At 41.1% G+C, this 25,784-nt stretch overlaps 1 protein-coding gene across 1 annotated transcript in view; it reads left to right on the forward strand.

Moving 5' to 3' along the window:
• Nucleotides 1-2,125: 2,125 nt before the first annotated feature.
• Nucleotides 2,126-25,784, forward strand: part of LOC130853266 (cytochrome P450 7B1) — a 167,371-nt gene continuing 143,712 nt past the window's right edge. The window contains exon 1 of the mRNA XM_057734904.1: nucleotides 2,126-2,441. Within this exon, the coding sequence (XP_057590887.1) occupies nucleotides 2,329-2,441 (113 nt within the window). The 5' untranslated portion in view covers nucleotides 2,126-2,328. The remainder of the gene's footprint in view (nucleotides 2,442-25,784) is intronic.

A 25,784-nucleotide genomic window follows, 5' to 3' on the forward strand; every position in this document is an offset into this window, starting at 1 on the left:
TATTGAAATTTTATTAAGTGTATACCATAAAGCATTCTAAGTAAGACACTATACAGATACCATAGGGAGATGTCACAGTTGCTAACCAAATCTAGTAGGTGACAGTGTAGTCTTCCTTTTTCCACCTAACTAAGACACTGCAATTAACCACAAGCATTTTCTGTTATTAATGTTATAAAATAAAATGTTTAGCATGGTGCCTGGCACATGGTAAATCTTCCATAAATTGATTAATGCTGAACATTTTAACCTCTGTTTTCGAAGAGAAAAGTCATGCAGGAGATCAAAAGGAAAACTAAAGTATAAAAGTTGAGGCTTCTTGTGAAAATTAGAGAGGGGCTTTTTGCAGTTGGTACAGAAATGCACTGCATGGATACCGTCCTGTATACTGGCTCTGCTGGCCAGGCAGTGATGGAAACCAATTTGCTTTTTCTTGGAGGAGACAGAATAGCTGTTGGCTCACTGTACCCTAACTTCCTGGAAAACTGAATCTATGACAGGATAAAGAAGCCGTAGAAAAACCCTGGAATAAAAGTCAAATGAAGAAACTCATAAATATTAGAGTTTCCATGCTTGCCCAGACATCCACAGTTTTAAGGCCAAGGACAGCCACACAGCAGCAATTCAGTTCTGGAGCATGGACCAAGGGCCAGGCACCTGCAAAGTACTTCCAACTACATTATCTCAACTCCAGGGTCCGGGACCAGGGCGATAGGGAGTAGAGATATAGGTGCAGACAATGTTGTCTAAGAGATGATTCTCACCTTCTATAGCAGGCAAGACAGACACAGACAGAAGTAACTCAGAGAGGGAAAATGTGATGGAGTGAAAAGTAGAGACAGTGTTAAAAGTAGAGAGGAGGGAGAGATTAATTACAAGAGTTAGGAATAATTTCTATAGAAGGAAGTGGGATTTGAACTGAGCCTTGACAGGTAGGTAGAATTTTAGTATTTAGGGGAGAGAGGAAACTTTTTCGGGCAGAGAGAATGTCATAAGCAAAGGTGTGAAAGGGCTGATTGTGAGGGACACAGTGGCTGAAGCTTTCGTGAATATGGAACTGTTCCAGCTATGGGATGGAGGCAAATTGAGGAGGCTTCTCACTGCAGGTCGAAGATTTATCTTTATCACAAAGGCAACCAGTAAGAGTTTCGAACAGAGTCAAAGCTGGATAGGTCTGTGTTGTGTTGTAGGGACATGGCAATGGGGAGAATCGGCTGGAAAACTCAAAGGTCATAGGTATGGAAACCGATGTGAAGCAGCTGTAATGTCTCAAGAACTGCGCAAATAAAATCTTACCTAAAGGAGAGAACAGTGGTATTGGAGTAGCCCTGCTTAGAATGGTTATTAATTACTCACCAACCGAGTGACCAGGCTACGTTACCTTAACCTGAGCCTCATTTATATGCTCTTTAATACGCTGCTAAAATTACGTTCTGAGATCGGCGGGGAGAAGTAAATACACACGTATGAAGTAATGTGAATGGTCATTACTCAGGAAAAGTCATTTTCAAAGTTTCTCCCTTATCGTTTCTAAGGATAACCTGTGGGGCTTGTACCACTTCTGCTGTAGTACCTTAGCGTCATTCTGCAATAGCTCCTCTCCTCTCTTCCTGGATGGTGTGCCCCATCCGGACTCCTGGAGGGTCCCGGCCCCGTCCCTGTTTTCCCGGCCTCTGGGACTGGCCTTGGCGCCGCGTAGGCGCGGGAGGGAGCAGAGAAGCGCGGCGCGGAAGCGGGGGCGCGGGCGGGCGGAGGGCAGCGCGGCCCGCGGGCAGCCCGCCGGCTGGGGGGGCCGGTGATACCTAAGAGGTCGCCCGGGGCCGGAGCGCAGCGGGCACTGTCCCAACGCTCTTCGAGGGCAAGCTCGGTCCCTCCTGCCGGGGGTCGCGGGCTAAGGGATGCCGGACCCAAGTGACTCCTTTCCAACTCAGAACTGAAATCCCCTTCCCTGAGGCCTTCAGCAGCTGGAACTTGGGAAATCCTAGCCCGTTCCCCCTCTTCTCTGGCCCTTCTTCCTGCCCCGGGGGGGGGAGGGGGGAGAGGGGGGAGGCGGCGCGCCTTTCTCCAGAGGCCTCCGGGCGGGAGGCGGTGGCCGAGCGGGACGGCGCGCGTGGGTTGGGGGGTGGGCCGGGGGAGGGGAGTCCGGGAACTTTAAGACTCGGCCCCGGGGGCCCTCGGTGACATTCCCGGGGGCACCGCGGCCAGGCCAGCCTCCCGGGCCCGAACCCTCCGCCGGCTGCAGAGTCGCCGGGCCGCGCCGCTCGGAGACACCCCGGCCGCCCCCCGCGGCCGCGCGCCATCCGGACGGCGGAAGACGTGACCGCGGGCATGGGCAGCTTCTCGCCGGAACGGTGGCTGCCGTGGCAGCTCAGCCCCCCGGGCCTGGTCCTCGCCGCGGCCCTGCTGCTGCTGGTCCTGTGCCTGCGCGCCCGGCGCACCAGGTAAGCGCCGCGCCGCCCGGCCGAGCAGCCCCGCGCCCGGGCCACGCATGCGTCCGGGGCCCCGCGGCCGCGCGCGACCCAGACGGCCTCGGGGTCCCCTCCATGATTGCGGGAGCCCACACGGTCACAGCCCGCGGCGGGCGCCGGCGTCTCCCGGGGCCGTGTGTGAAGACAAAGGCTTCCTCTGCCTCTTTCCCAGGCACACGCACACGTCTGCAAGCGTGGGGACCCGATTCGATTTGCTCCAGGCTCGGTCGTAGTCAGCCCTAGGTTTGCATTACGTATCACGCAGGGCTTCCAGGCACACTTTGATGCCTTGCTACAGTGAGCTGATGCTTGGCCTGGCATTCGTCGAGTATTTCGGGAGGGGAATTTTCTTCCATTTCATTATGTTAAAATTGAAATGTTTTAGGAAAATGCCAATGTATGGTATGAACAATACTTCTGGGTGCCTGGCAGTACCTCAGTTTACCAATGGCCTGCATCTGGGAAAACAAACTAATAATACCTCATGGGATTTCTGTGAGGACTTAGTGAGCTTATAGTGTGTGTTTTATACATTTACTCTGTTATGTTTATTAGAACAGAATAAACAGCGTATTAACAACACCAAAACCCAGAAGTGTGTCACTTCGTTATGTGATTTGAAATGTGCAAGGAGATACAAGAAAAGTTCAGCGTAAAAGCACTCACTTTGAAATCACTTTGTCTTTTCTTACCAGGTCACTTTTTCATACTACCAGGTTCTTCATAAATTTCTTTTTTTTCTCTCCCTTGTTTTTTGGTTTTTTTGTCTGATCATCAGGGTGCAGTGTGGTGGCATTCCCTGAGGTAGGGCAGGTTTGGAGGGACGTGCTAGATAGGTAGTGAAGTCTGTGTTTCTGGTGCTCATTGGCAAGGTCCAGGAAGGATATTTAATTATGAAAGTCACAAATATGAAAATGGAACATAAAGTCATGAGTATAGATTGGTCACCTTGTGAAAGAGATTGATGGAGAAGCAGGGCTACTCTCCTTGTTGAAGAGTCGGGCAGAAGAAGAAGGACCACCAAAGGAGACTGAGAAAGAGGAACCAATGGCATGGGAAGAAAACCAAGTGAATGTGGTGTCCCAGAAGCTTAGGTAGGGACATATTTAAACAGGTAGGGGGAGTTATCCCTGTCCGATGCTGCTGAGAAGTCTAGTTTGTTGAGGACAAGGGACCATCAGAGTTGACAAGATGCAGAATTGATAAGAGCGAAACTGAGAGTTGACGGTCATGGTAGCCTGTTTGAAGTGGATTGAAATGGCATCTGTCCTACAGTAGCTAAGATTTTATATTCAGACGAGAGTGCATTGTAGTATTATGTTTCATATCTCTTGAGCCAATAATTCCAGTAATTTTATTTAAAGGAATTTCTCCTGGTGAAAAAATAATGAAGGTCCTTAAAGATTTAACTAACGCAGTGCTCATCAGGGATGCTTATAAAAGTGAAACATTAGAAAAAAACCTAGATTTCCAAAAAATATTGGTTTAAGGAAATTCTAGCATATCCAAGTAATAACATATGTAGCCTTAAAAAATATAGTGTAGAATGTATGAAGACATAGAAAGCCATATTCAAGATATACTATGTGAAAAAAAATTACGGAACACCGTTCCCATACATTGGTGTCAGTGACCTCTAGCAAAAGACCGCTAGGAACATACCTGTAGTGGCAGAAGTTGAATTATTGCTTATGGCAATGAGAAAGAACACACACCATTCATTCTGGGTGAAAGAATGTTAGAAAGTACCTATTTATGGGATTTGGGTTTGTGTTATGTGATTTGGGGGAAGGTTCAAGGAAGCAAGGTTTTGCTCTTGTTGGTAAGATACTCTCAGAAAGCTGGGGCTGGTCTGTGATTGGACACCTTAATAAATCTCCTGTATGAGGCAAGAGGAATGCATTGAGCCTAAAACAGTAATTAGTAAATAAGCAACAGACACTAGAATTAGTAAGATTTGGGGGATATTTGGTCATTTTATTGACTTGGTGTTCATGATTTTTGTCAGTATTTAGAAGTGATTATGGATTGATCCTGTTTTTGACTTTACAGTAGTCACAGAGTAACTTTCTTTGATCACTTAATCAAATGTTTGGTTAAGAATGGCTTAATGTTTGTGCAGCTGTTTCTGTCCAACAGAAGAGCAAAAGTGTGGTAGTTACCATCAACTGAAGAGAAATGCACAACCTAAAAGTGGTGAGTTATGTTGTATCCTGGAACCTTGCTGAAGACTATGTAGCCCAAGAGGCAGCTTCTTAGATAGCTCTGAGGAACTGTTCTGAAGAGGGAAGGGAGGAGCCAGGATATACAGCAGTTTTTGCTGAAAGAAAAAAATCATATAGTTGAACATCAAAAGATTTACTGCCAATCACAAAAAACAGACATCTCAAGTTGAGTTTATTGCTTTTCTATGAATGGGAAGGTGCAAGAGTCCAAGCTCATTGAAAATGATTTCTTACTTAGGTATCTTTGCTATCTAGGGCCAGTCCTATTTTTCTCCATCCTGAATTCCCCTCAGGGTGCCCCACACCATCAGGGGTGGCTGCAGTGGTTGGTGGCTAGGCAACATTTGTTTACTGGAATGGCAAGCAACATTTTTTGTCCGCACTAGGAGTGCCATGCTGGCACCTAGATGTCAGGGGTTTTGTCTATTTTCCTTAAAAATATAAAAGGCTGCAAGGATATACCAAAGACATGGGGGGGGGGGTGGCTAAATTTATATACAATGAAATGAGTAGATTTTAAATGTACTATTTGATTAGTTTTCATAAATGTACACACCCATGTAACTGTCACCCCAGTCAAGATATAGAATATTTTCTCACAGCTCTTTCTAGTCAGTGCCCACCCCTAAGCTCTGATTCAGTTTTGCCTTTGCTTGAAATTCTTATAAATGGGCTTATGCAGTATCTTCTTTTGTGTATGGCATTTTTTCTGTCAACAGAAAGATTTTGAGATTCACCCATGTTGTTGCATATATCATTCATTCTGTTTCATTGCAGAGTAGTTTCTGTTCTCTCTCTATAAACTGTGGTATATACATGTATATATATACTGTATATATACTACGTTTATTATATATGCGTGTGTATATGTGTGTTTTCTACAATTTGGTCATCTGTTGTTCTTTTAATGGACATTTAGTTATTTCCAGTTTGGGCCTCTTAGGAATAAAGCAAATGTAAACATTCTTTTACAAGACTCTTTGTGGACATATGTTTAGTTCTTTCTTGGGTTAAAATCCTGAAGCCTATGAGAAGATTGCTGGATCATAAGGTAAAGACTTACACCCACAACCATTTTGGAAAATACCACTTTCCCAAAGTAATTGTACTGTTGCAGCACTTCCACCAGTACATACTATATGAGAGTTCCAGTTGCTCCCTATCTTCGCCCACATCTGATGTGACCGGTCTGTTGGTTTATAAACCCTATCTTTCTAGATTCTAAATTTTATTGTCTTCCCCTGAAGAGTGTTGAAATTTGCTTTAGGGTGCAGATGTATTTCTGGCTGATTCTCTTGAACTTGGGGAAGCTTAGTTTTATCCTTTATAAAGATGAGTCTATGGAAAGCTCAAAATATTTACCGAGCTTCTTTTCTTTGATAGGATTCAAGCCGTAAACTCATGTCTCCCAGCAGGGGGCAGCAGCTGAAATCTCTGCTCAGTTCTTTGAATCTTGCAGCTGATTCCTTCCACCGGGCCCTTGAAGGCTCCTCCGCAGATGCACACTTCCAAGTTTGGCCAACAATTTGAGAGGCATTTATATGCATCTTTTTCTACATTTTTCTTCTTGATTTCCAGCCACTCCGGTATCCCAAATTCTGACACCTCAACCAGTAATACTGTAGCTTTTTGTTTGAGTTCCAGCTGTCTCTCCCCCTTGCAGACAGATCAGAGGAAATGCTGTCTACCCAGAACCTAACTCATTATGGGTCTGTTCTTTAAGGGTTGACTCCCCTTCAGTATCTGCCTTCTTTTGCTTGTTCTTCAGTGCATTTAAATCCTTTTTTGTTTGTTTGTTTTGTCTTTTGTTATCTGTGAAAATGTTAGGTTATTTCAAGCTACTTCACTGTTACTGGAACCTAAACCTAGGCTTCTAACAGTGATCTAGGTGACGTCTTTTTGTGAAATGATTTTTATTTCCTTTTTTATACTTATCTTTTTAAATGTCATAATACATATGTACTTCTTTCATAATACAAAAAGAATGATACATTTAAAATAAAACTTTGAGAAATTCTTTTTGAATGTTTTTAATCTTTTTTTTCTTTTTAGAAGAACCAGCATTCTGGGTCAGTGCAGTAGTAGGATTCGAACTTAGGAGATAGGATTTGGGTGGTGCTAGGGAACCCAGTTCATTTCTAGAAAGTCATTAATAATATCATATATGGTTTTGTCCAATAATTAGATACATTTTTAAAAATCACTGTTTACTAATAATAGATTTAAATACAGATACAGACTTTCCAATTTATTTTAGAAGACATCATATAAAAACAGAGTCTGTGTAGCCAGGCAGAGTTGAAAATGAACACATCTGTACTATTCTTTCCCCTACCTCCCCCCATTCCCTGTAGAAAGGACAAAAATCAGCCCTACAAAAGCAATATAAAATAAATACAAAATAGTTAAATTATTTTATTTTATTTTTTATTTTTTTATTTTTTTATTATTTTTTGGGGGTACACCAGGTTCAATCATCTGTTTTTATACACATATCCCTGTATTCCCTCCCTTCCTTGACTCCCCCCACTGAGTCCCCCCCACCCTCCCCGCCCCAGTCCTCTAAGGCATCTTCCATCCTCGAGTTGGACTCCCTTTGTTATACAACAACTTCCCACTGACTATTTTACAGTTGGTAGTATATATATGTCTGTGCTACTCTCTCGCTTCGTCTCAGCTTCCCCTTCACCCGCTGCCTAAATTATTTTAAATAAATGAAAAAAAAAGTGGCACTAAATATTATGTTTCCTGAAGATGACACTTAAAATAGAATTAAAAGGTTTATACAGAATAGGGGAAAAGTGTTTACAGAAAATATCATGGGAAGAGGGCAAAAGCACAGATGTTTTAATCTTACAGTTTAGAATATGAGCAGTCTGAAACGGGCCTTACTGGCTTCAGTCAAGGTGTTAATAGGGCTACATTCTTCTTGGTGGATCAAGGAGAAAATCCATTTCCTTGTCTCTTGCAGCTTCTTGAGGCCACCAGAACTCAAATCTCTGCTTCAGATTCTGATACTCCTGCCTCTTTCTTATAAGGACCTCAGTGACTACATTGAACCCACCCAGATAATGCAGGATAAGCTGCCCATCTCAAGGTCCTTAATTCAGTCACATGGGCAAAGTCCTTTTTGCCAAGTTAGGTAACATCTTTAAGTTAGGGATTAAGGATTAAGACATGGACATCTTTGGGGGACATTCTTCTTCCTATCACAGTGCTCCCTCTGACCGCCAAAGATTTATGTCCATCTTACCTACAAAATATATCCACCCTATCCCAACATCCACAAAATTCTCAACCCCTTACAGCATCAAATCAAAGCTCAAAATCTCATCTAAATTTCAGCAGCTCAGAAGTCCCAAGTGTCATCATTTAAATCATCTAAATCAGGTGTGGGCATCTGGTTATGATCCATCCTGGGACAAAAACTCCCAAGAACCTTGTGGGTCTCCCATGTATGTAGCAGCGATTCACTCCATCAGACAAGAGGCTGCTCCACAGATATTTTCTGGATAAGCCCATTTATATTCCTGGCTTCTTCCCAGATGACTGAGGGGACACATGAGTCACATGCCTAATCTTTTCAGTGACTGATACTCTGTATATATGAATGAATGTGTGTGACTGAACACGCCAATCTTTTGCTTCTTCCCAGGCACTAGCAAAAATTGTCCAGCCACATTGTTGGCTTTCTCTCCAGAGCACTCTTTCCTGACCGTGAATCTTCTAGTTTTAGTGTCCCTTGTAGTCGGGCTGGCTGAGAATTTCCCCATATTAATTCCTGCATCCTTTGTACCTAACAGTTTCCCTTTCATCTGTACCTTTTCTCTCACATTTTCATATAAGCAACAAGAGAAAACTAGGTTGCCTTTTGCTTTGCAACCTCCCCAGCTAAATATCCAGATTCCCTGTTTACAGAGTTTGCTCTCCACGGCACTGCAGGACACAATGTGCCTGAGCTTTGTGCATCTGTATGACAAGGATCCTTTTTCTCCACTTTCCGGTAACATGTTCCTCTTTTCATCTCAGCCCTCACCAGCAGTGCCTTTAATGTTCATATTTCTACTTAGAGGTTATTTATGACAATGTAAGGATTCTTTAAGATGATTGTGTATATTCTCTGCCATACTCCTCACTTCCTTCTAAGTCCTCACTGGGGGAATTGTTAGCGTCCTTGTTTCTGCTCACCATCTGTTCAAGGTGACCTATGTTTTTTCTGTCATCCTTCTTAAAATTTTCCCAGCCTCTGCCCATTGCCCAATTCTAAAGCCACTTTTACATTTTCAGGTATTTGTTACAGCAGCATGTCACTTCCAGATACCCACATCTGTATGAGTTTCCTATTGCTGCTGTAATCAATTACCACAGATTTACTGGCGTAAAACAGCATAGACTTACTCTCTTTTAGTTCGGGAGGTCAGAGTCTTACTGGGCTAATATCAAGGTGTCAGCAGCGCGGAGAGACACTTTCTGGAGGCTCTAGGGGAGAACACAACTGAACTTGCACTGGCTGAGAAAAGTCTTCAACTAGAGAAAGACCTCAAAGATTGAGCCCAGGAGAGGACATCTCACCAATTGACATTTTCTGGATGACATCAGAGAGAGGCCCCCTCCTCAGCAGGAGATTCAAAGGGTCTACAATTCTGTGACCACTGAGTAATCTATCTGAGTCATCTTCCGTAATAGAAAATAGAAGTAACAGAGACCACACAGGGTAGATATGAGAAGCAAAGTGCAGGAGGAACATGAACACGTTTTGTAAAGTGTGAAGTCACTTGGAAGACAGTTGGCTTTCACAATTCGGTTTCCTTGATTCTTTCCACAGACCCTTTTCTCCTGGTTGCTGTTTACGGGGGAAAAAGTGGAGTGGGTTTCCTTCCCTCTTTCATCCTTCTCCCCCAACACACAAATCCCCACACCCCCCAAAATGCTGTAATTGGTAAGAAATATGATTTAAATGTTTTTAAGATAAATTTTAGTCAATGTGAAAATTCAATCAGTGATTTTTTTTTTTGAGTTATAAGATGTCAAGGTTATGTAGATAATGAGCTGTTTTGAAATGTTGGTTTGTTGACATCACTGTATCACACAAGTCACATATTTCCTCTTTCTAATTACTTAATTATTCCCCAACGAGGCCCCTGGTGCTCTAGATCCATCACATTGTTACCACTGCCTAGAGAATGAGAGGAACTAGGTTGTCACCATTAGAGGGTGTTTTCCTGATTCTTCCATTTTTCTCATAACAAAATGTAGGAAAAGGATATGGGCAACTGAAATCAAAGTCATTATCTATTCAAGAGGATGCCAATTGAACACGTGGAGTTTTATGTTTTTACATAGGAGGTGATAGGGACATCTCCAGGCACATTTGTGGCTCTTGATGAAATGACTGATCAGCTACTGCAGGATGATACACTTACTCTTACTAAGCTGCAGAGTTTGGATGGTCTTGCTACCATTCGAGACATTTCAGGCTGAGTCCGTATTTTATTTTGTAACTTTAAAAAAAAGGTCTTGAAAACAGAGTATTCCTACTGTGTAACTAGAGGAATAGGTAAGTTTTGAAAAACACATACTTTGCTGCTTATTTGTGTGTCATTCAAAGTGACTATCCCTGGGTCTTGGGAAGTTCAAAACTGCTGATTGGGTCCACACTGAGGATTGCTTAATGCTGGAATCACAATCTGCGGATAAATCCTGCTGTCCCTTTAAATATATGATCCGTTTGCATCAGAGAAATCAGTTCAGACTTTATGCCAGCTCAGCATAAGTCTCGTACCTTTATCAGAGTGTAATCTTGGAATGCTTCCCTTACTCATGCGGGGCCATTTGTGTATGTAACATCATCCCTGTCTCAGTGTTTGCCAGCAGTGGGACTTTTCTGTAGAAGGAGTGTCGTGTAAGGCAAAGAGCATGGCTGTGAAGCCAAAATGGACCTGGGTCCAAAATCCAGCCCTACCCTGCTGTGATGCTGACTTTTGAGAGGAAGGGAAGGGAAGATGGAGCTGAGCATGCCAGGCTCTGTGCGTAGATGTTTTGCGTATATTACCTCATTCAGTCTTCACTGCGGTTCATGAGATAACTGGGAAGCTCTTTTTTTCCGAAGAAGAGAGGAACACACTAAGAAATGAGCCAGTTTGGGTAAGATTGCAGAGCTACTCAGGGGTAGAACTGGATTGTTGATTCTGGGTCCATTATAGCTGTGGTAGACAGAATAAAGCCCCCTTAATCCCAAAGTTGTTCACACTCAATCCCCAGAACCTGTGAATAAGTCAGTTGACAAAGTGGAATGAAGGTTGCTAATCGGCTAACCTTAAAATGGGGGATGAACCTGAACTAGCCGGTGGGCCCAGGGTCGTCACAAAGCAAACCTGGAAGCGGGAGGCAGGAGAGGAGGTCAGTTGACCATTGCTGGCTCTGCAGATGGATTAAGGAGTGCAAAGCCCAAAGAATGCAGGCAGCCTCTCGGAGCTGGATAGACGAGGAAATAGATTCCCCTCTAGAGCCCCCAGAAAGGACCCTCCCCCTGCTACTGCCTTGATCTTAGCCTAGGGAGAGCCGTTTTGCATTACGGGTCTACAGAGCCATCCGATAGGAAATTAATATTGTTGAAGCCGCAACTTTGTGGTAATTTGTTACAGTGGCCATAAAAAGCTAACACAATTGCAGGATCCTCCATGCTCTTGGCGTTAAATTATACAGCCTCTTGCAAGAAGGTTCAGAGAGCAGGAAAGACTGGGACTGGGATCACTTTGCTGGTGGTCCATGAGGAGCAGGATAGAAGGTAAACATTTGTAAATACTCGGCGTCTGTGCTAATACATAATAATTGGAGAATTTTTGGTCCCAAACTTCGCAGATTACCATAAGCTATTCATTGAAGTCTCTCTTCCTTATCCATCAAGTCACAAGTAAGGCTTGAAGGTTAGTTCTATATCCATGTAACTCTGTGCATCTTTAAAATCTTTCTGAAAGTGTGATGTGGGCTGCAGGCATTGAGGTGCAACCCTGCTTATTGCCACGCACAGCCTGGAGGAGAAAACTGAGAGTGACTCTGGGGAGCTGGAGGGACCTGGGGTAACAGGATGCTGTACTTCACTGATTTCCCCCAAATTGAGTAGAGCAGAGAGAGCCATCAGCTGCAGAGGAAAAATTAACAGCTTCTTGGAGAAGAATATTTTTGTACTTTATCCAAAGTAAAATCCCACTGAAATGACTTCAGGTTACTGTTCTGTGAAAGGCAAAGGACAAAATTATAGAACGCCCCTTTGCTGAATAAGAGAAGGTGACATCTATTATATCATGCATTTTTATAGCTGAAGTGCTCATTTTATGGCTTTGGCATTTTTTTCAACACAGACGTATTTGGGATGGGATCATTTTTTGTCTATAGAAAAGTGGAAAGGATTAATTAAGTCTGTAATTGCCTAATACAAAAATTAATAGAAATTTTAATAAAAGTACAATCATAACAGAATTTAAATCCATTGTCATTTCTCCTCGTAACTTTATCCTAAATAGCTGATAATAATGAAGAAGAAACTTTAAAATCTTTACCTTACTTTTAGCACCTAGCACAATACCTGACACTGAGTAGGTCCTCAGTGACTACTTATTATAAAAATGCAGGATGAATGAATGGGTTTGGTGCAGTAGTTGTTGTCTATTTCCAGGGTGAATATTTTAGAGTCGTAGATATTGATATCAAAAGATACAAACTGCATACAAAAATGATAAATCAAATGTCATACATATCAATTTTTCTGCTACTTTAATTAAAAAGATTTCATAAGCAAGTGCTTACCTACTGTGAATATGTATAAGTGGAGAACATGTATGGGTGCAATGATTATTTTTTGGTATAAACCTAACTGAAAACATAGCAACTGGAGTGCAGTCAAGTCCTAAAATTCCTGCTTCTGAAAATTCAGAGTTTAAAAATACGTGCTGTTAACTTTCATGTTTAGGTTCTGGATTTGTATAACTGTGCTTATGGTTCCCCTCCCTGGTGTGGTGGACAGTGTGCTTTATTGAACAAATCAGGGCTGCTTTGTGAGGGCTGAGCCTGGTTTGGGGTAATCACGTAGATTCACACACGTTTTGGTCTTTAGTATCCTGAACACAAATCATGGTGGGATGATTACTTAAAAATATGAAAGAGACCAGAATTTTCTGTTTGAAAATCAGCATTGCCCTGGTGAAAGCTTTGCTTTGTATTAACTCTGCCTTAGAACTATGGTCTCCAAACCACTTTCTCCCAGGAGACAGGTGGCTTATTGTTTGGTCATGTCTAGTCGTGACACTGTGTTTCCACAGTGCTGGACTTTGGGGGCAGGATGTGAAGGGATTAACATCTTTGGATGATGGACAGTTACTTGATGGACATGATTAGCTACTGTGATATTGTTGACTTTTCAATCTATTTTTTCTCAATCTATTTTTGTGTGTGGAGTATGTAGTCCTACAGACTTGTTTTTGACTTGTAGTAATGACGGCCAACACGTTTGAGCGCTTCCTATGTGCCTGCGAGACACTGAGGCAAGTACTTTATAGCCATTATTAGATTTAATTGATGGAATCCTCCCTCACAATAACTTTTCTCATTTTACAGAGGTAAAAAAGTAAGTCTCGTTTAAATAATGTTCCCAAAGTCATACAACTAGAATACTGTGCCGCTAGGGTTCAAATCCACACCCAGTGCTTCACTTAAGGTCCAACCATTTAACACTGTTTTTCATTTGTTTGTTTGTTTGTTATTTTTCTTTTTAAGTTTTCTTGCAATAATGTTCTGGCATATGCCCTTACCCTTGACTAAAAATGAAAGTATTAAGATCTAATGTGACTTTTAAGCATTTCTAGTAGAAACTTAACTAAGATATGAACATGTACGTTTGGACTTTTAAAAGGAGGGTATGTTAAGACTGAAAAAAGCAGGTGATGCTAGTCTGCTGTCTCCTTCTGACACTAGATTGTGTGAAAGTCACATTTGTTGGACAGTGTGAGAAAATACCTCTTTTTCCTTATTCCATTTACTGGCTCTTATACCCACTCACTTAATGGCTTAGCAGAGGATTTGAGGTTCACTGTGTGTCCACACTGTCCTTTGTTCAGATACAGTGGGGTACAGGACAGACCGTGCAGGACTCTGTCTCTTGCCCTGTCTTTTCTTGACATACACAAAGCTGTATATGTTTAATGTATACAATTTGGTGAATTTGAAGGTAGGTATACGTCAATGAAACCATCACTACAACCTGTACCATCAGCATATCCATCACCTGCAAAAGTTTCTTCCCACTCTCTTTATTTATTATTATTATTATTATTAAGAACACTTAACATAATATCTACCCTCTTAGCAAATTTTAAGTGTATAATACATTATTAGCTAGAGGCACTATGGTGTACCATAGGTCAATAGGACTTATTCATCTGGTATAACTGAAACTTTCTACCGTTTGGCTAATGCCTCTCTGTTTTCTCCTCCTCCTAGCCCCTGTTAACCACCATTCTACTCTCTTCTGTAAGTCTGACTATTTGAGATTCCTCATGTAAGTGATATAACGTAGTATTTATCCTCCCGTGTCTGGCTTATTTGACTTAGTGTGATTTCTTTTAGGTTCATTCACTTTGTCATAAATGGCAGGATTTCCTTCTGAAGGCTGAATAATATTCCACTGCATGCATAAACCACATTTTCTTCATCCATTTGCCTATCGATGGACATTTAGGTTGCTTCTGTGTCTCGGGCTATGATGAATAATGCTTTAATGGACACGAGAGTGCAGATATCTCTTTGGGGTCCTTATTTCAATTTTTTTGGATATATACCCAGAAGTGGAATTGTTGGATCATATGGTAGCTCTATTTTTAATTTTTGAGGAACTTCCATACTGTTTTTTTATAGTGGCTTCACCAATTTACATCCCCACCAGCAGAGTACAAGAGTTCCTTTTTCTCTTTTCTCCACATCCTTGCCAATACTGGGCTTTTTTTTTTTTCCTATAATATAGGTGTGAGGTTATATCTCACTCTGGTTTTGATTTGCATTGCTCTGATGCTTAGCGATGTTCAGCACTTTTTCATATACCTGTTGGACATTTGTATGTCTTCTTTCGAAGAACGTCTATTCAGTTCCTTTGCCCATTTTTTAATCAAGCTATTTGGTTTTTTTGCTATTGAGTTGTCAGAGTTCTTTATACATTTTGAATATTAATGCTTTATCGGATATATGGTTTGCAAATATTTTCTCCCATTGTGTAGGTTGCTTTTTCATTTTATCAGTTGTTTGCTGTGCAGAAGTTTTTTAGTTTGGTATAATCCCACTTGTTTATTTTTGCTTTTGTTGCCTGTGCTTTTGGTGTCCTATCCAAGAAGTCATTGTCAAGAAGCTTTTCCTCTGTGTTTTCTTCAAGGAAGCCTACCTCTTGACACAAACAATAATGAGCAGGCTGAGTGTCACACCTTCATCTTTCTGTAAACTTGTAACATTCGATTCAAGATCACTGTTTTCAAAAGGAAAAACATGTTGAAGGAACCTGGAATCAAAGGGAAAGGATATTTTCACCCTCTGGGAATCAATTAAGGATAGCTTAGTGTGTTTCCCACTTTAACAATCTTTCCTAAATGGATTCTGCAACTTGTTGTGTGTCACTGCTGCAGTTACTATTGCACTTAGAGAAGCAGCATTAAATATTGTGTGAAAAAGTGTTACAGACAGTTCAAATATTTCTTCATGTAGTGAAATATAGGGGTTTCTGATATGTCTCTTGAACACTCTCAGGTCTATAGTGAACTTGCAGTCTTGCTTTGGATTTTGAATGACCTTTTTCACATGGACAAAGAATCTTAGTACTATGTGCAGAAAGTGAAATTTTGTCCTTATTTCTTTGCAGGCATACATGCAACTTCTCTCTTTCATATGCATGCAGTGTGTGTGTGTGTGAATATATAAATGTATAAATATATGTGTGTATATATGTGTATATATTTCAAACTAGTTCTACCCTTTTTGCTTGTCAGTGTGTTATACCATATGGTATCGAGCATCATGCCAAAAGATAAAAATATTCCTAGAACATATGAAATCACCAGTCAACTGAAGGAGGATAAAGACTTTTGACCACAGCAGTTGTGACTCTGATGCATTTGTGGCCAATAGCAACATGGCTTAATACCCCAATTCTAAAAACAGGACATATTTTGAAGTTAAAGTGGCTCTTACTTTTTAAGGGAAGGAGTCCAAACGTAAAGTCTTTGAAATTTTTATTTTTCTAAAGGAATTGATTCAAATAAGTGTTTTCTTTCTATGCCGAAATTCTCCATATGTATTTACAGAACTTTCTCCTCTTATTTTAATCTCTAGATTTACCGTACAGGGAGACATTGGAGATGGAACCCACTTCATTGGTGGATGGAATCTTTTGGTTGTAAATAACACAGCCACTATATAGTTTTTCTAACTTATTCCATGGTTGGGATGTTTCAACCAAAAAAGAAAATCAAATCCTACAGTATCCCCAGGGACCATGGGATAAGGTCATAGTAACAATGTGACTGAAGGCTGTTCAAGCCCCAGCAATGAGCAATAAAAGGTCTGCAGATGATCTATGATAATGCCTCATGCTTCTCAGACTTTACTCATTTTGCATCTCAGGTGAATTAAGGTTCCTTTGTGCCATATTGAATATTGTTTTCAACTACTTAATAAAACAAAAATAGGGGAAGAACTTCAGCGGTTAACTTCCCAGCCAAGGATTGAGTATATTTTTTACTAGAGAGATAAACTATCACATGAAATAGAGGAAGTGCCATTGCCATGAAATTTCTGGGTAACATTTCTGTAAATAGTTCTCATGTTATTTGACAAAGATCCAATCTTAATTTCTCATCTCTTCACTGACTATGATTCTTCTTCTTTTGTATTTAATCAGCTCTTCTAATTGTCTTTTTTTCACAAAATGGCCCTAGCTGGGCTTGGTTTTTACAGAGTGGATCTATAATAGAATCATCTTGCTAGACTGCATTTTAGCAAGGCCAGTCTTCATTTTATGATTTATATTTGAATTTTGCAATATTGCAGTTGACTTCCTGGACAGTGGTTGCCTTACCTTGAGACAAACATAGATCTCAAAAATGTTCAAGCAAAAGTCTTATTCCTGAAGCATCTGCGTATTTTATTTGCTCTTGTGCTTTTCCCTGTGTTGACTAGAGATCTACTATAGAGCAGTTTCTTTAGTCCCAAATATAAGTTAATAAAGTTGAGTAGGTAGGTACAGATGTTCTTAATTACATTGCCTTGGAAAATATATGAAAATTGCCTTCCACTTTATAGGCAACTATAATATTTTTAAAGGGCTAGTCTTTCCTCTTTTAGAAGCCAAAGTGACTGATTCATGTCAGTGTTCTCAATCTGCTTTAGTGGGACTAAGATAACTCAATCCCTCTTTGAAACTCTGTATTTGTACTCTTTTAAGACAGTCATATTTGAAAAGAAATGCTGGCCAAAAAGAACCAAAAGCTGAAATAATGTCTGTTTTTGGACTTTAAAAATTGATACTGTCATATAAAAAAGAACACATAAGTGGAGTCTCAAGCAATGTGTTTCTATGTTAGAGTAAGAGGACCTTTAAGTATTTTAGGATCACTCAGATTTGTAGGACCTCTCATGACCTGTGTAATAAATTCAGAATAATGCTAGGTTAATCAATTAAAATGGATCATTCTTTATTTGTCAACAACTTTGAACAATGACAGTTTTCTAACTGTGTTTATGATGTGCATAGATTTATTTTCAAATCCAATCCCTTCCTTAGAACCGATTATTATGAATAGAAGGAAAAAAACAAGGAAGAAACACGCAGAGGCATTGTTTCTGCCTGTCACAGGATGACTTTAGAAAATGACTAGAATTCTGGCTACATCCAGAACATGCTTTTCGCAGGGTCTCTGAAGCCTTGATGGGAGCAAGTGAAGAAGAATCTGTAGCAGTACACGCTTGCCTTTTCCAACTGCTGTGTCCAGACTCTCACTAGGATGCTACAGTTACAGCCAGGTCAGGAAAATGACTTAGAATGTGTATCCCTAGTCAAAGAGAACAAGGCTCATAATATTTATGAAATCTGCAATAAAAATGAAACTCCTGCAGAAGAGGAAATGGCATGATAACATTTCTCACTAACTGTCTCTGAGCCTCAGTGTTCTCGTCTGTAAAGGAAGTCAGACGAGATAATCACTAAGGAAGTGATGTGATTCTACCAGGACATTATCATTCTTGAATTAACCCCCAAACTACATGTATTTCAGCTCTGCAGAAGGTACACCTTCTCAAACACAGCATGTCTCTTTCTGACTCCATGACCACACCCATCTTTCTGTCCTTTTAGTCCCAGTGTAGAAACTCCATCTCCCTGGAGACTTTCCAGATCTTTCTCAGGCAGAGTTCACTGTTTCCTCCCTCAGCCTCTCCTCAGAATTCACCTCACATGGTATCATAATTATCTGTCAACGTGCGTCACTCCCCAGTCAGTGTGTCAGCAACTAGTATGAGAATCAGTCCCCTTTTCATTCACCTCTGTGTCCTCAGCACCTAGAAAAAAAGTGTCTGGTGCAATGTAGGCAGCCAATAAGTAATACATTAATTAATTAAAAATAGAACTGTCCTTAGAGAGAACCAATGCTTATCGTAGTATTGAATAAAGAGGCTGTGGGCTGTTTTCTTTGTAATCAGGATTGGTTCACAAAGTGCTGAGAAACCCGATGTACAGCGTTGACTGTGAAGAGCATGACTGGTGACTCCACCTGAGTCAGAGCTAAGTCAGTTATTGGGAATTCCACTTACACATTTACAAGCTATAAGAATAGCTTCAGGGCCCAGCATAGAAGGATCACAAGACCCTGAATCCCAGAGTAAGGTCAGGGCCATGAAAACCATCGCATTCCTGAAGACTGAGAGCAACACTCTTTCTGAGAATTAGAGCAGAGAGTTGTTTGCATGGGATCGAATAACGACGTTTGGACATTGAAGCATGTCCCCGGAACTGAGAGCATAGACAAGAAATCCATTTCAAGAAAAATCAGCTGAAACTTGGCACAAGAATGAAATAGAAGAGAGTGAGGTATTTGACCACTTATATTTGTTCAGAATACTTCAGATGGCAATGTGGCAGAATGATTAGGGCTTTAGAACCGGGGAGATGGGTTTAAATACTAGCTCTGCTACTTACTGGAGGTAAGACTTCTCACAAGTTATTTTACCTCTGGAAATAGAAGTAGTTTTGGAGGCAGACAGGTGAGTTTGAAAAGGTTTCATTGCTCAGACCCTTGAAGGAAAGCGGGTGTCCACTATTCAGTCAATAGTTGATGACCTCCTACAGTATGGAAAACCCCAAGGTAAGTAGAAAGCAGAATAAGATACCATTTCTGCCTCCAAGGAGTTTATAGCTGAGTTAGGAAGATGTGTACAAACAGGTCCCAGTCTTCAAAAGTTCACACTTTCTTCCTCTATTAATCCCATGTTGCTTAACACCTGTATTTGTCCCTGTGTTCACTCTTGTTCCTTTCACATGACCCCTTAAGGCTGTGACTTGTACCGGGAGGAGAAGTTGAGGCTACTAGGGTCAACTGTTGCTACTGATATGAATTTCCCAACAATCTCCAAGGCAAAGAGATGTCTCTTAAATTAGGAGTCTTCCCCTTCAAGTGTTCTTTTCAGTTCAATTCTACAAAGATGTATTGGCCACCTACAGTGATGAAAGTCAGTTTCTGTCCTCAAGGAACCCTCATATCTATAGAGGTATACAAATAATCCAGCAGTTCCATTACACCATGTGATAGATAATCAGAATAGAAATAAGCTGCAGAAAAACATGTTGAAGGTGGGTGCTAGATTAGAGAAATTCTTAGGAATAGAAACTACTGGACTTGGTATTGGATTGTACAGGCTGTAAGGATGACCCTAGGGTGCTGGTCTGAGTGACTGTAACTGGGTCACTTGACAAGATAGAGACTGTTGAGAAGGGCTAGGTTTGGGGCTAGGGGGATGAGTCCACTTTATTGAACATAGTGAATGTGCAGTGTCTGCGATACCATGGGGTAATATTACCTGTGGCAATTGTATCCATGGACATTACTTTTTTCTTCATTTCTACCTTCATGATTTTTATTGGTAGAAGGGACAGAGTGATGGGTAGGTTAGTAGAAATAGCTGCCAGCTCAGGACAGTTCTCCCAGATGTCACATCTTCACCAACATTTCATGTGACATATAAATGTTATCTGTGGGCAGTCAGATATTTAAGTCTTAAGTTCAGGAGAGATGTCTGGATTGCATGTGGGTCATTGGCATATAGATTAAGGCAATGTGAGTAGATGAGATTAAGGAGTGAGTATAGAAATGAAAGAGCAGAGGAGCAAGGACCGAGCCCTGGACACTCCACCTTCAGAATTTAGGCAAAAGAGGGTTGAAAAGGGACAATTAGTGAGGTAGAGGAAGACCTTGAGTGTGGCATCCAAGTGAAGAAAGCACAAGTGACAGGAAGGGAGACTGGTGAACTGGGTCAGTGCTGCTGACAAGTAAGATGAGGACCAAGAGGTGACTCTTGAATTTATTGAAATTGAAATTGTTGCTGATCTCAACAGCAGAAGCTTCTGTGGAGTGGTAGAGCTGAAAACCTGTTTGGAGGAGGCACTAAATGGGAGGAGTGAAATTAAAGGCACTGTCTACAGATAAATCTTCAAAAAGTTTTGTTGGGGAGGGAGTCAGAGAAATGGAATAGTAGCTGGTGGGGGACATTCAATTAAGGGCACTTTATATATATATATATATATATATATATATATACACATACATATATGAGAAATAACAGCATGTTTGAATGCAAATGGGAATGATCCTCTAGAAAGAGAAAATGATGATATAGACCAGAAACGTGAGACTTTCCAGAGAGAATTCCTGTGTTAATGAGAGAGATACTGTATTAGTCAGGGTTCTAGAGAGAAGCAGAGCCAATAAGGGTGTGTGTGTGTGTATAATATATATTTTCTATGTAATATATAGAATATATACAATATGTGGTATTATAATACATATATTAATATATGTATATATATTATGTATTATAATATACAATTATATGTAATATATATTATATATTTATAACATAAATATTTATATATTTATATATTATAAAGAATTTGCTCACATGATCTTGGAAACTGAAAAGTCCAAAATTTGTAAGGTGGGCCAGCAGGCTGAAGACCCAGGAAAGAGTCAGTGTTGAAGTTCAAGTCCAGAAGCCACCTGCAGCATAATTCATTCTTGTTTGGAGGAAGGTCCACCATTTTGTTCTATTTAGGCCTTTAACTAATTGGGTAAGGCTGACTAACATTATGGAGGTCAGTCTGCTTTACTGAGACACTCACTAAAATGCTGATCTCATGCAAAAACACCCTCACAGAAACATCCGGAATAGTACTCGACCACATATCTGGGCACCACGGCCCAGCTGAGTTGATGCCATGGTGGCTCTATCCCTGGCAGATCTCTTGCGCAAGAGGAGGGTTGGGTTAGACAGGGGCAGTGATCTTTCCTCACAAGATGAGGTAGGAAGGCAGAGCGCAGGACTGGAAGCTGCTTGGCGGGTGTTTGTGGCGCTGAGTCTGTGAAAGTTCTCTTCCGATGACTTCCGTTCTTCAGAAAGTAGGACGCAAGGTCCTTGATGAGCGTGAATAATGGGGGACTAGGTGTTAGGAGTTGAGGAACAACGGGAAGGGAAGGTGGGAATTGGCTGTCCAGAAACAGGGGGGAGTGAATGGAGTAGGGAGATGTGGCCTGATCCCTGGTAGAAGTCAGGGTCACTCAGGGTTGGAGTCATGAGTTAAAAGCGAGAGCTGTCAGCGGGAGGGTGGGTTTCGCTCTGCCCAAGCTCGCTGCACGGGCTGAGGGTGGAGAAGGCAGAGCTTACAGTGTGGCCCATGGATGCCCCTGAGAGGGACAGGACAGTTGAACGAGTAAGCCAGGGAGTGATTGTGACGATCGGCCATGGAATTCAAGCTGAGAAACCGGCCAGAGGGGACGTTGAGTGGGAGAGGGACCTAGAAAGTAGAGGAATCAAAGGGGATGTGCTGAGGGCATCACGCCTCTGGTTCCCATCACTCCTGGGGCCAGTTTCACTCCTGACTTCAGGTATGTGAGCACACCCCCCTTGAGCACGTTGGGTTTCTGCCGCTTGAAGCTGAAGAAGTCCTGCCAGTTGGACAGGAAACATAAAGAAGAAAAGGGAGGGAGCCAACTGACAAAACTTCTACTCTCCAGAGACGTGGTTCTTAATTCTCAGTGTATCAGAATTACCAGAATTAAAGTGTATCAATTAAAAAAATGATGCTCAGATTCCACCCCTGAGATACAGATTTATTTGTTGAAGGCTAAGGAAGTTGTTTTCAAAACTCCCCATAAAATCCAATGTTCAACCTGGGTTGAGAATGATAGGTCTGAGTCCTCTCAACTGAGGTCTTTAGTGACAGCTTCAGATTATTTAGATGCTGTAAATTAATCTTTGAATTAAATCCCCTGTTAATGGGGGAAGGAAGAGGCATTCAGATTTCCCCTGGTTACATTTTATAGCTCTAGGGCCCAGCCACCCGTGGAGCCGGAGGAGGCCGGTGCTGGACTGCGGGGTCCCCGACAGCATAGGTGTGACCCCAGGGTAGACTGTGCAGCAGCACTGTGCAGACAGAGGTGTGGCCACCGCTCTGCAGGAACTCACTATGGATTTGTTGTTGTTGTTGTTGTTTAGATTTTCACTTTATTTAATATAACATTTCCAATCAAGCTACATTTTTCTTGCTTTAGGTTTTTTTTTTAAGCTCTTTAATTCATGACCCCAACCCTGAATCATGAACCATGGGGTTTTTATTTGTGTTATTGTTTGTTTAATGTTTATTGTGAGGAGTATATTGGTTTTAGATTTATGGTTCAGTAGTTTTTTTCTTTATGGTGGTTGAACACTTTATTGCAAATTAAGGCTCCTTAAATAATTGGTGTGTAAACTATGCCCTTTTAATAGGCATTTATAACCGGGCAGCAGAATATACCAGAAAGAGCTTTGGTCTGTGTGTCAACAGAGCTGTGCTCGAGTTCTGTTCCCATCCCATCTCAGCTCTGAAATTCAGGGCAATTTTATCACCTTTTTTTGTGCCTTAGGGTCCCCATCTGCGAACTGAGGGGCTCTAAGATCCATTTCAGCCCTAGAACTCGATGACATAAGCCATAGTTTTTTTCCCCTAATTTTTTTTTGAGATACAGAAGTGTTATATTTGGTTTTATGACACTGTTGGCCTCACCTGTGGCTTATTCTCACTTCTTGTTATTGGAATATCGCATGGTGCCCAGTGGAAACATGGATGGACTTGACGACAATCTGCTTTCCAACTTCGGTTTTTAAGGATGCTTTGCGGTGAAAAGTGAGGGCACCTCTTTACAGAACAATGTCATCAACAATGCTAAGCAATAGGTGGGGTAAAGAAGGATGGGAGGAATGATGGTTCTTGCTAGACTTCTTTTTTTTCTCTTGTTTTTTTTTTTTCTTGCTTCTTCTGGAAGGAGAGAGCCCCGTTTCCATATTGGTCTGGGAAGGCTTCAGGGAGGAGGTGGTGATTGGCCCAGCATTTGGATGATGAGCTGGGTCTCAGTCTTAAGGGAGAACAAGACTTTCCCTTGTGCGCTTGGCTGGGATGCTGGGATGAAAGTGGAGGCATGGGCCAAGATGGGTGATATTTGAGGGATGGAGGGCTCAGATCAGTTTGCCTTGGAGGAGCAGAAGGAAAGACTGGAAATACAGAAAGTGAAAACTGCATGCCAGCTGTTGACACTATTGTGTGAAATGCAATGGATGGAGCACATTCGAGTATTAATATTTAGATCTTTTCTTAGCATTTTATTTTGTATTGGAGTATAGTTGATTAACAGCGTTTTGTTAGTTTCATGTGTACAGCAAAGTGGTTCACTCATGTGTCTGTTTTTCACATTCAAGTATTAATGTTTAAATCTTTTTATGAAAGGTTGAACAATTAAAATGTAATGGGGAAGGGGGACTTAGCAGGGGGTAAAACAATGTTTAGAAAAGGGGAATAAAAAATGGCGTTTGTACATCCCTTAGAGGACAGGCAGGGGATGGTGTGAAGGTAGTCTGCTTCTGGGCTCTCTACTTTTATGTACTTTATAAACTTTTAATCTAACAGTGATATGCTTAAGACATGCTTGGGTGCCAAGGAATCCATCCTCCCTCTTCTTTCTCGATCTTCCATCTCTTGCTGAATCTTATTACCATTGTCTCAAATTATAAAGACCTCTTTGGTGGAGGCAAAAAAGTGAAGATTTGAAGTGTTTGTGTTTGTCAAGACTGCTTTAAACAAGGCGCTGTACTAACCTCTCCCATGCATTTCTTAAGGGATTCGATTCCGATTTTACTTTTTAAGTGTAATAACATATTAAAATGTACAATGCATTCAATTTGTTTTGTTCAATTGAGTGCTGCTAACAGTTTTATAACTTAATGATAGTTTAACCCAGAAGAACAAGTTTAACAGAGTATGATGGTCCTGATCATTAAAAGCAGTATTTTAAATTTTAATACAAATAATGCTTTTTGCAGAGATGTATGATGAGGCGACATATGAAAAAATGGGTGTGTAGCTAACAATTCTGTGCAACTAATCTCATACAGTTTGCAGTCTGTTTTGGAAAATCTACCAGGTATTAGAACCACTCAAAGGTAGGTGATTCTTTGGTTGAGGAATTCATTTTGATTTGGTTTGAGTTTGCAAATGGTCAAGTCAGCATTTGGGTTATGCCTCAAATCTAACAAATCTTTGAATTCAGGCATAGCCACCTACTGATTATATAATTGTAGATAAATTACTTAACTTCTCCGGGCCTCAGTTTTCTCTTGAGTAAACTGGGGATGATAAGACACGTCAGTTTCGACTTGAGGAGTGAAAGGGATGGTGATGTTAAATGCTTAGTACAGTTTCAGGTGCTTGGAGGACTCAGTCAGTGGACTCACTCTCTCTCATTATATGGAGGAAACTCAAGTTGATTGTAGATCAATCATTAATTTAAATATGTCTTTAAAAAGTAACCTCACTTGGAAAATTATCACAGAAATAAAGGTGAATACATTAGTTTTTTAAAAAATAAACAAAAGATTGGAAACATCAGAAGAGCACATGACAAAATAATTGCTCCTTGATTTATAAATAATACCTCTAAGTTTCCGTCCTGTATTTTATTTATTTTTTTTAAAGCTCTCTATTGGAATATAATTGCTTTACACTTGTGTCAGTTTTTGAGGTACACCAAAGTGAATCAGCTGTATGTATACATATATCGCCATATCCTCTCCCTCCCACGACTCCCTCCCACCCTCCCTCTCCTGGCCCTCTAAGTCATCACTCATCATCGAGTTTATCTCCCAGTGTTATGCAGCAACTTCCCACTAGCTATCAATTTTACATTTGGTAGTGTGTATATGTCAGTGCTACTCTCTCACTTCGTCCCACCTTCCCCTTTGCACCCCCCCACCCCGTGTCCTCAAGTCCATTCCCTACATCAGCATCTTTATTCTTGCCCTGTCAGTGGGTTCATCAGTACCATTTTTTTAGATTCCATATATATGAGTTAGCATACAGTATTTGTTTTTCTCTTTCTGGCTTACTTCCTCTGTATGACAGACTCATGGTCTATCCACCTCACTACGACTCAATTTCATTCTTTTTTATGGCTGAATAATATCCCATGGTATATATGTGCCACATCTTCTTTATCCATTCATCTGTTGATGGACATTTAGGTTGTCCTGGCTATTGTAAATAGTGCTGCAATGAACATTGGGGTACATGTTTCTTTTTGGATTATGGTTTTCTCTGGGTGTATGCCCAGTAGTCCTTCCTGTATTTTAGATTTTTGTGCATTGTTTACATGTATCTGTCTACTTGCCTGTCTACCTGCCAGTTTATTAATGTAAGATATACCTGATAAACATTTACTGTTCACTCATAACCGTAACAATGAATAATAAAATGGGGAGGGAA

The sequence above is a fragment of the Hippopotamus amphibius genome, chromosome 5, assembly GCF_030028045.1.
Source record: "Hippopotamus amphibius kiboko isolate mHipAmp2 chromosome 5, mHipAmp2.hap2, whole genome shotgun sequence".
NCBI lineage: Eukaryota > Metazoa > Chordata > Mammalia > Artiodactyla > Hippopotamidae > Hippopotamus > Hippopotamus amphibius.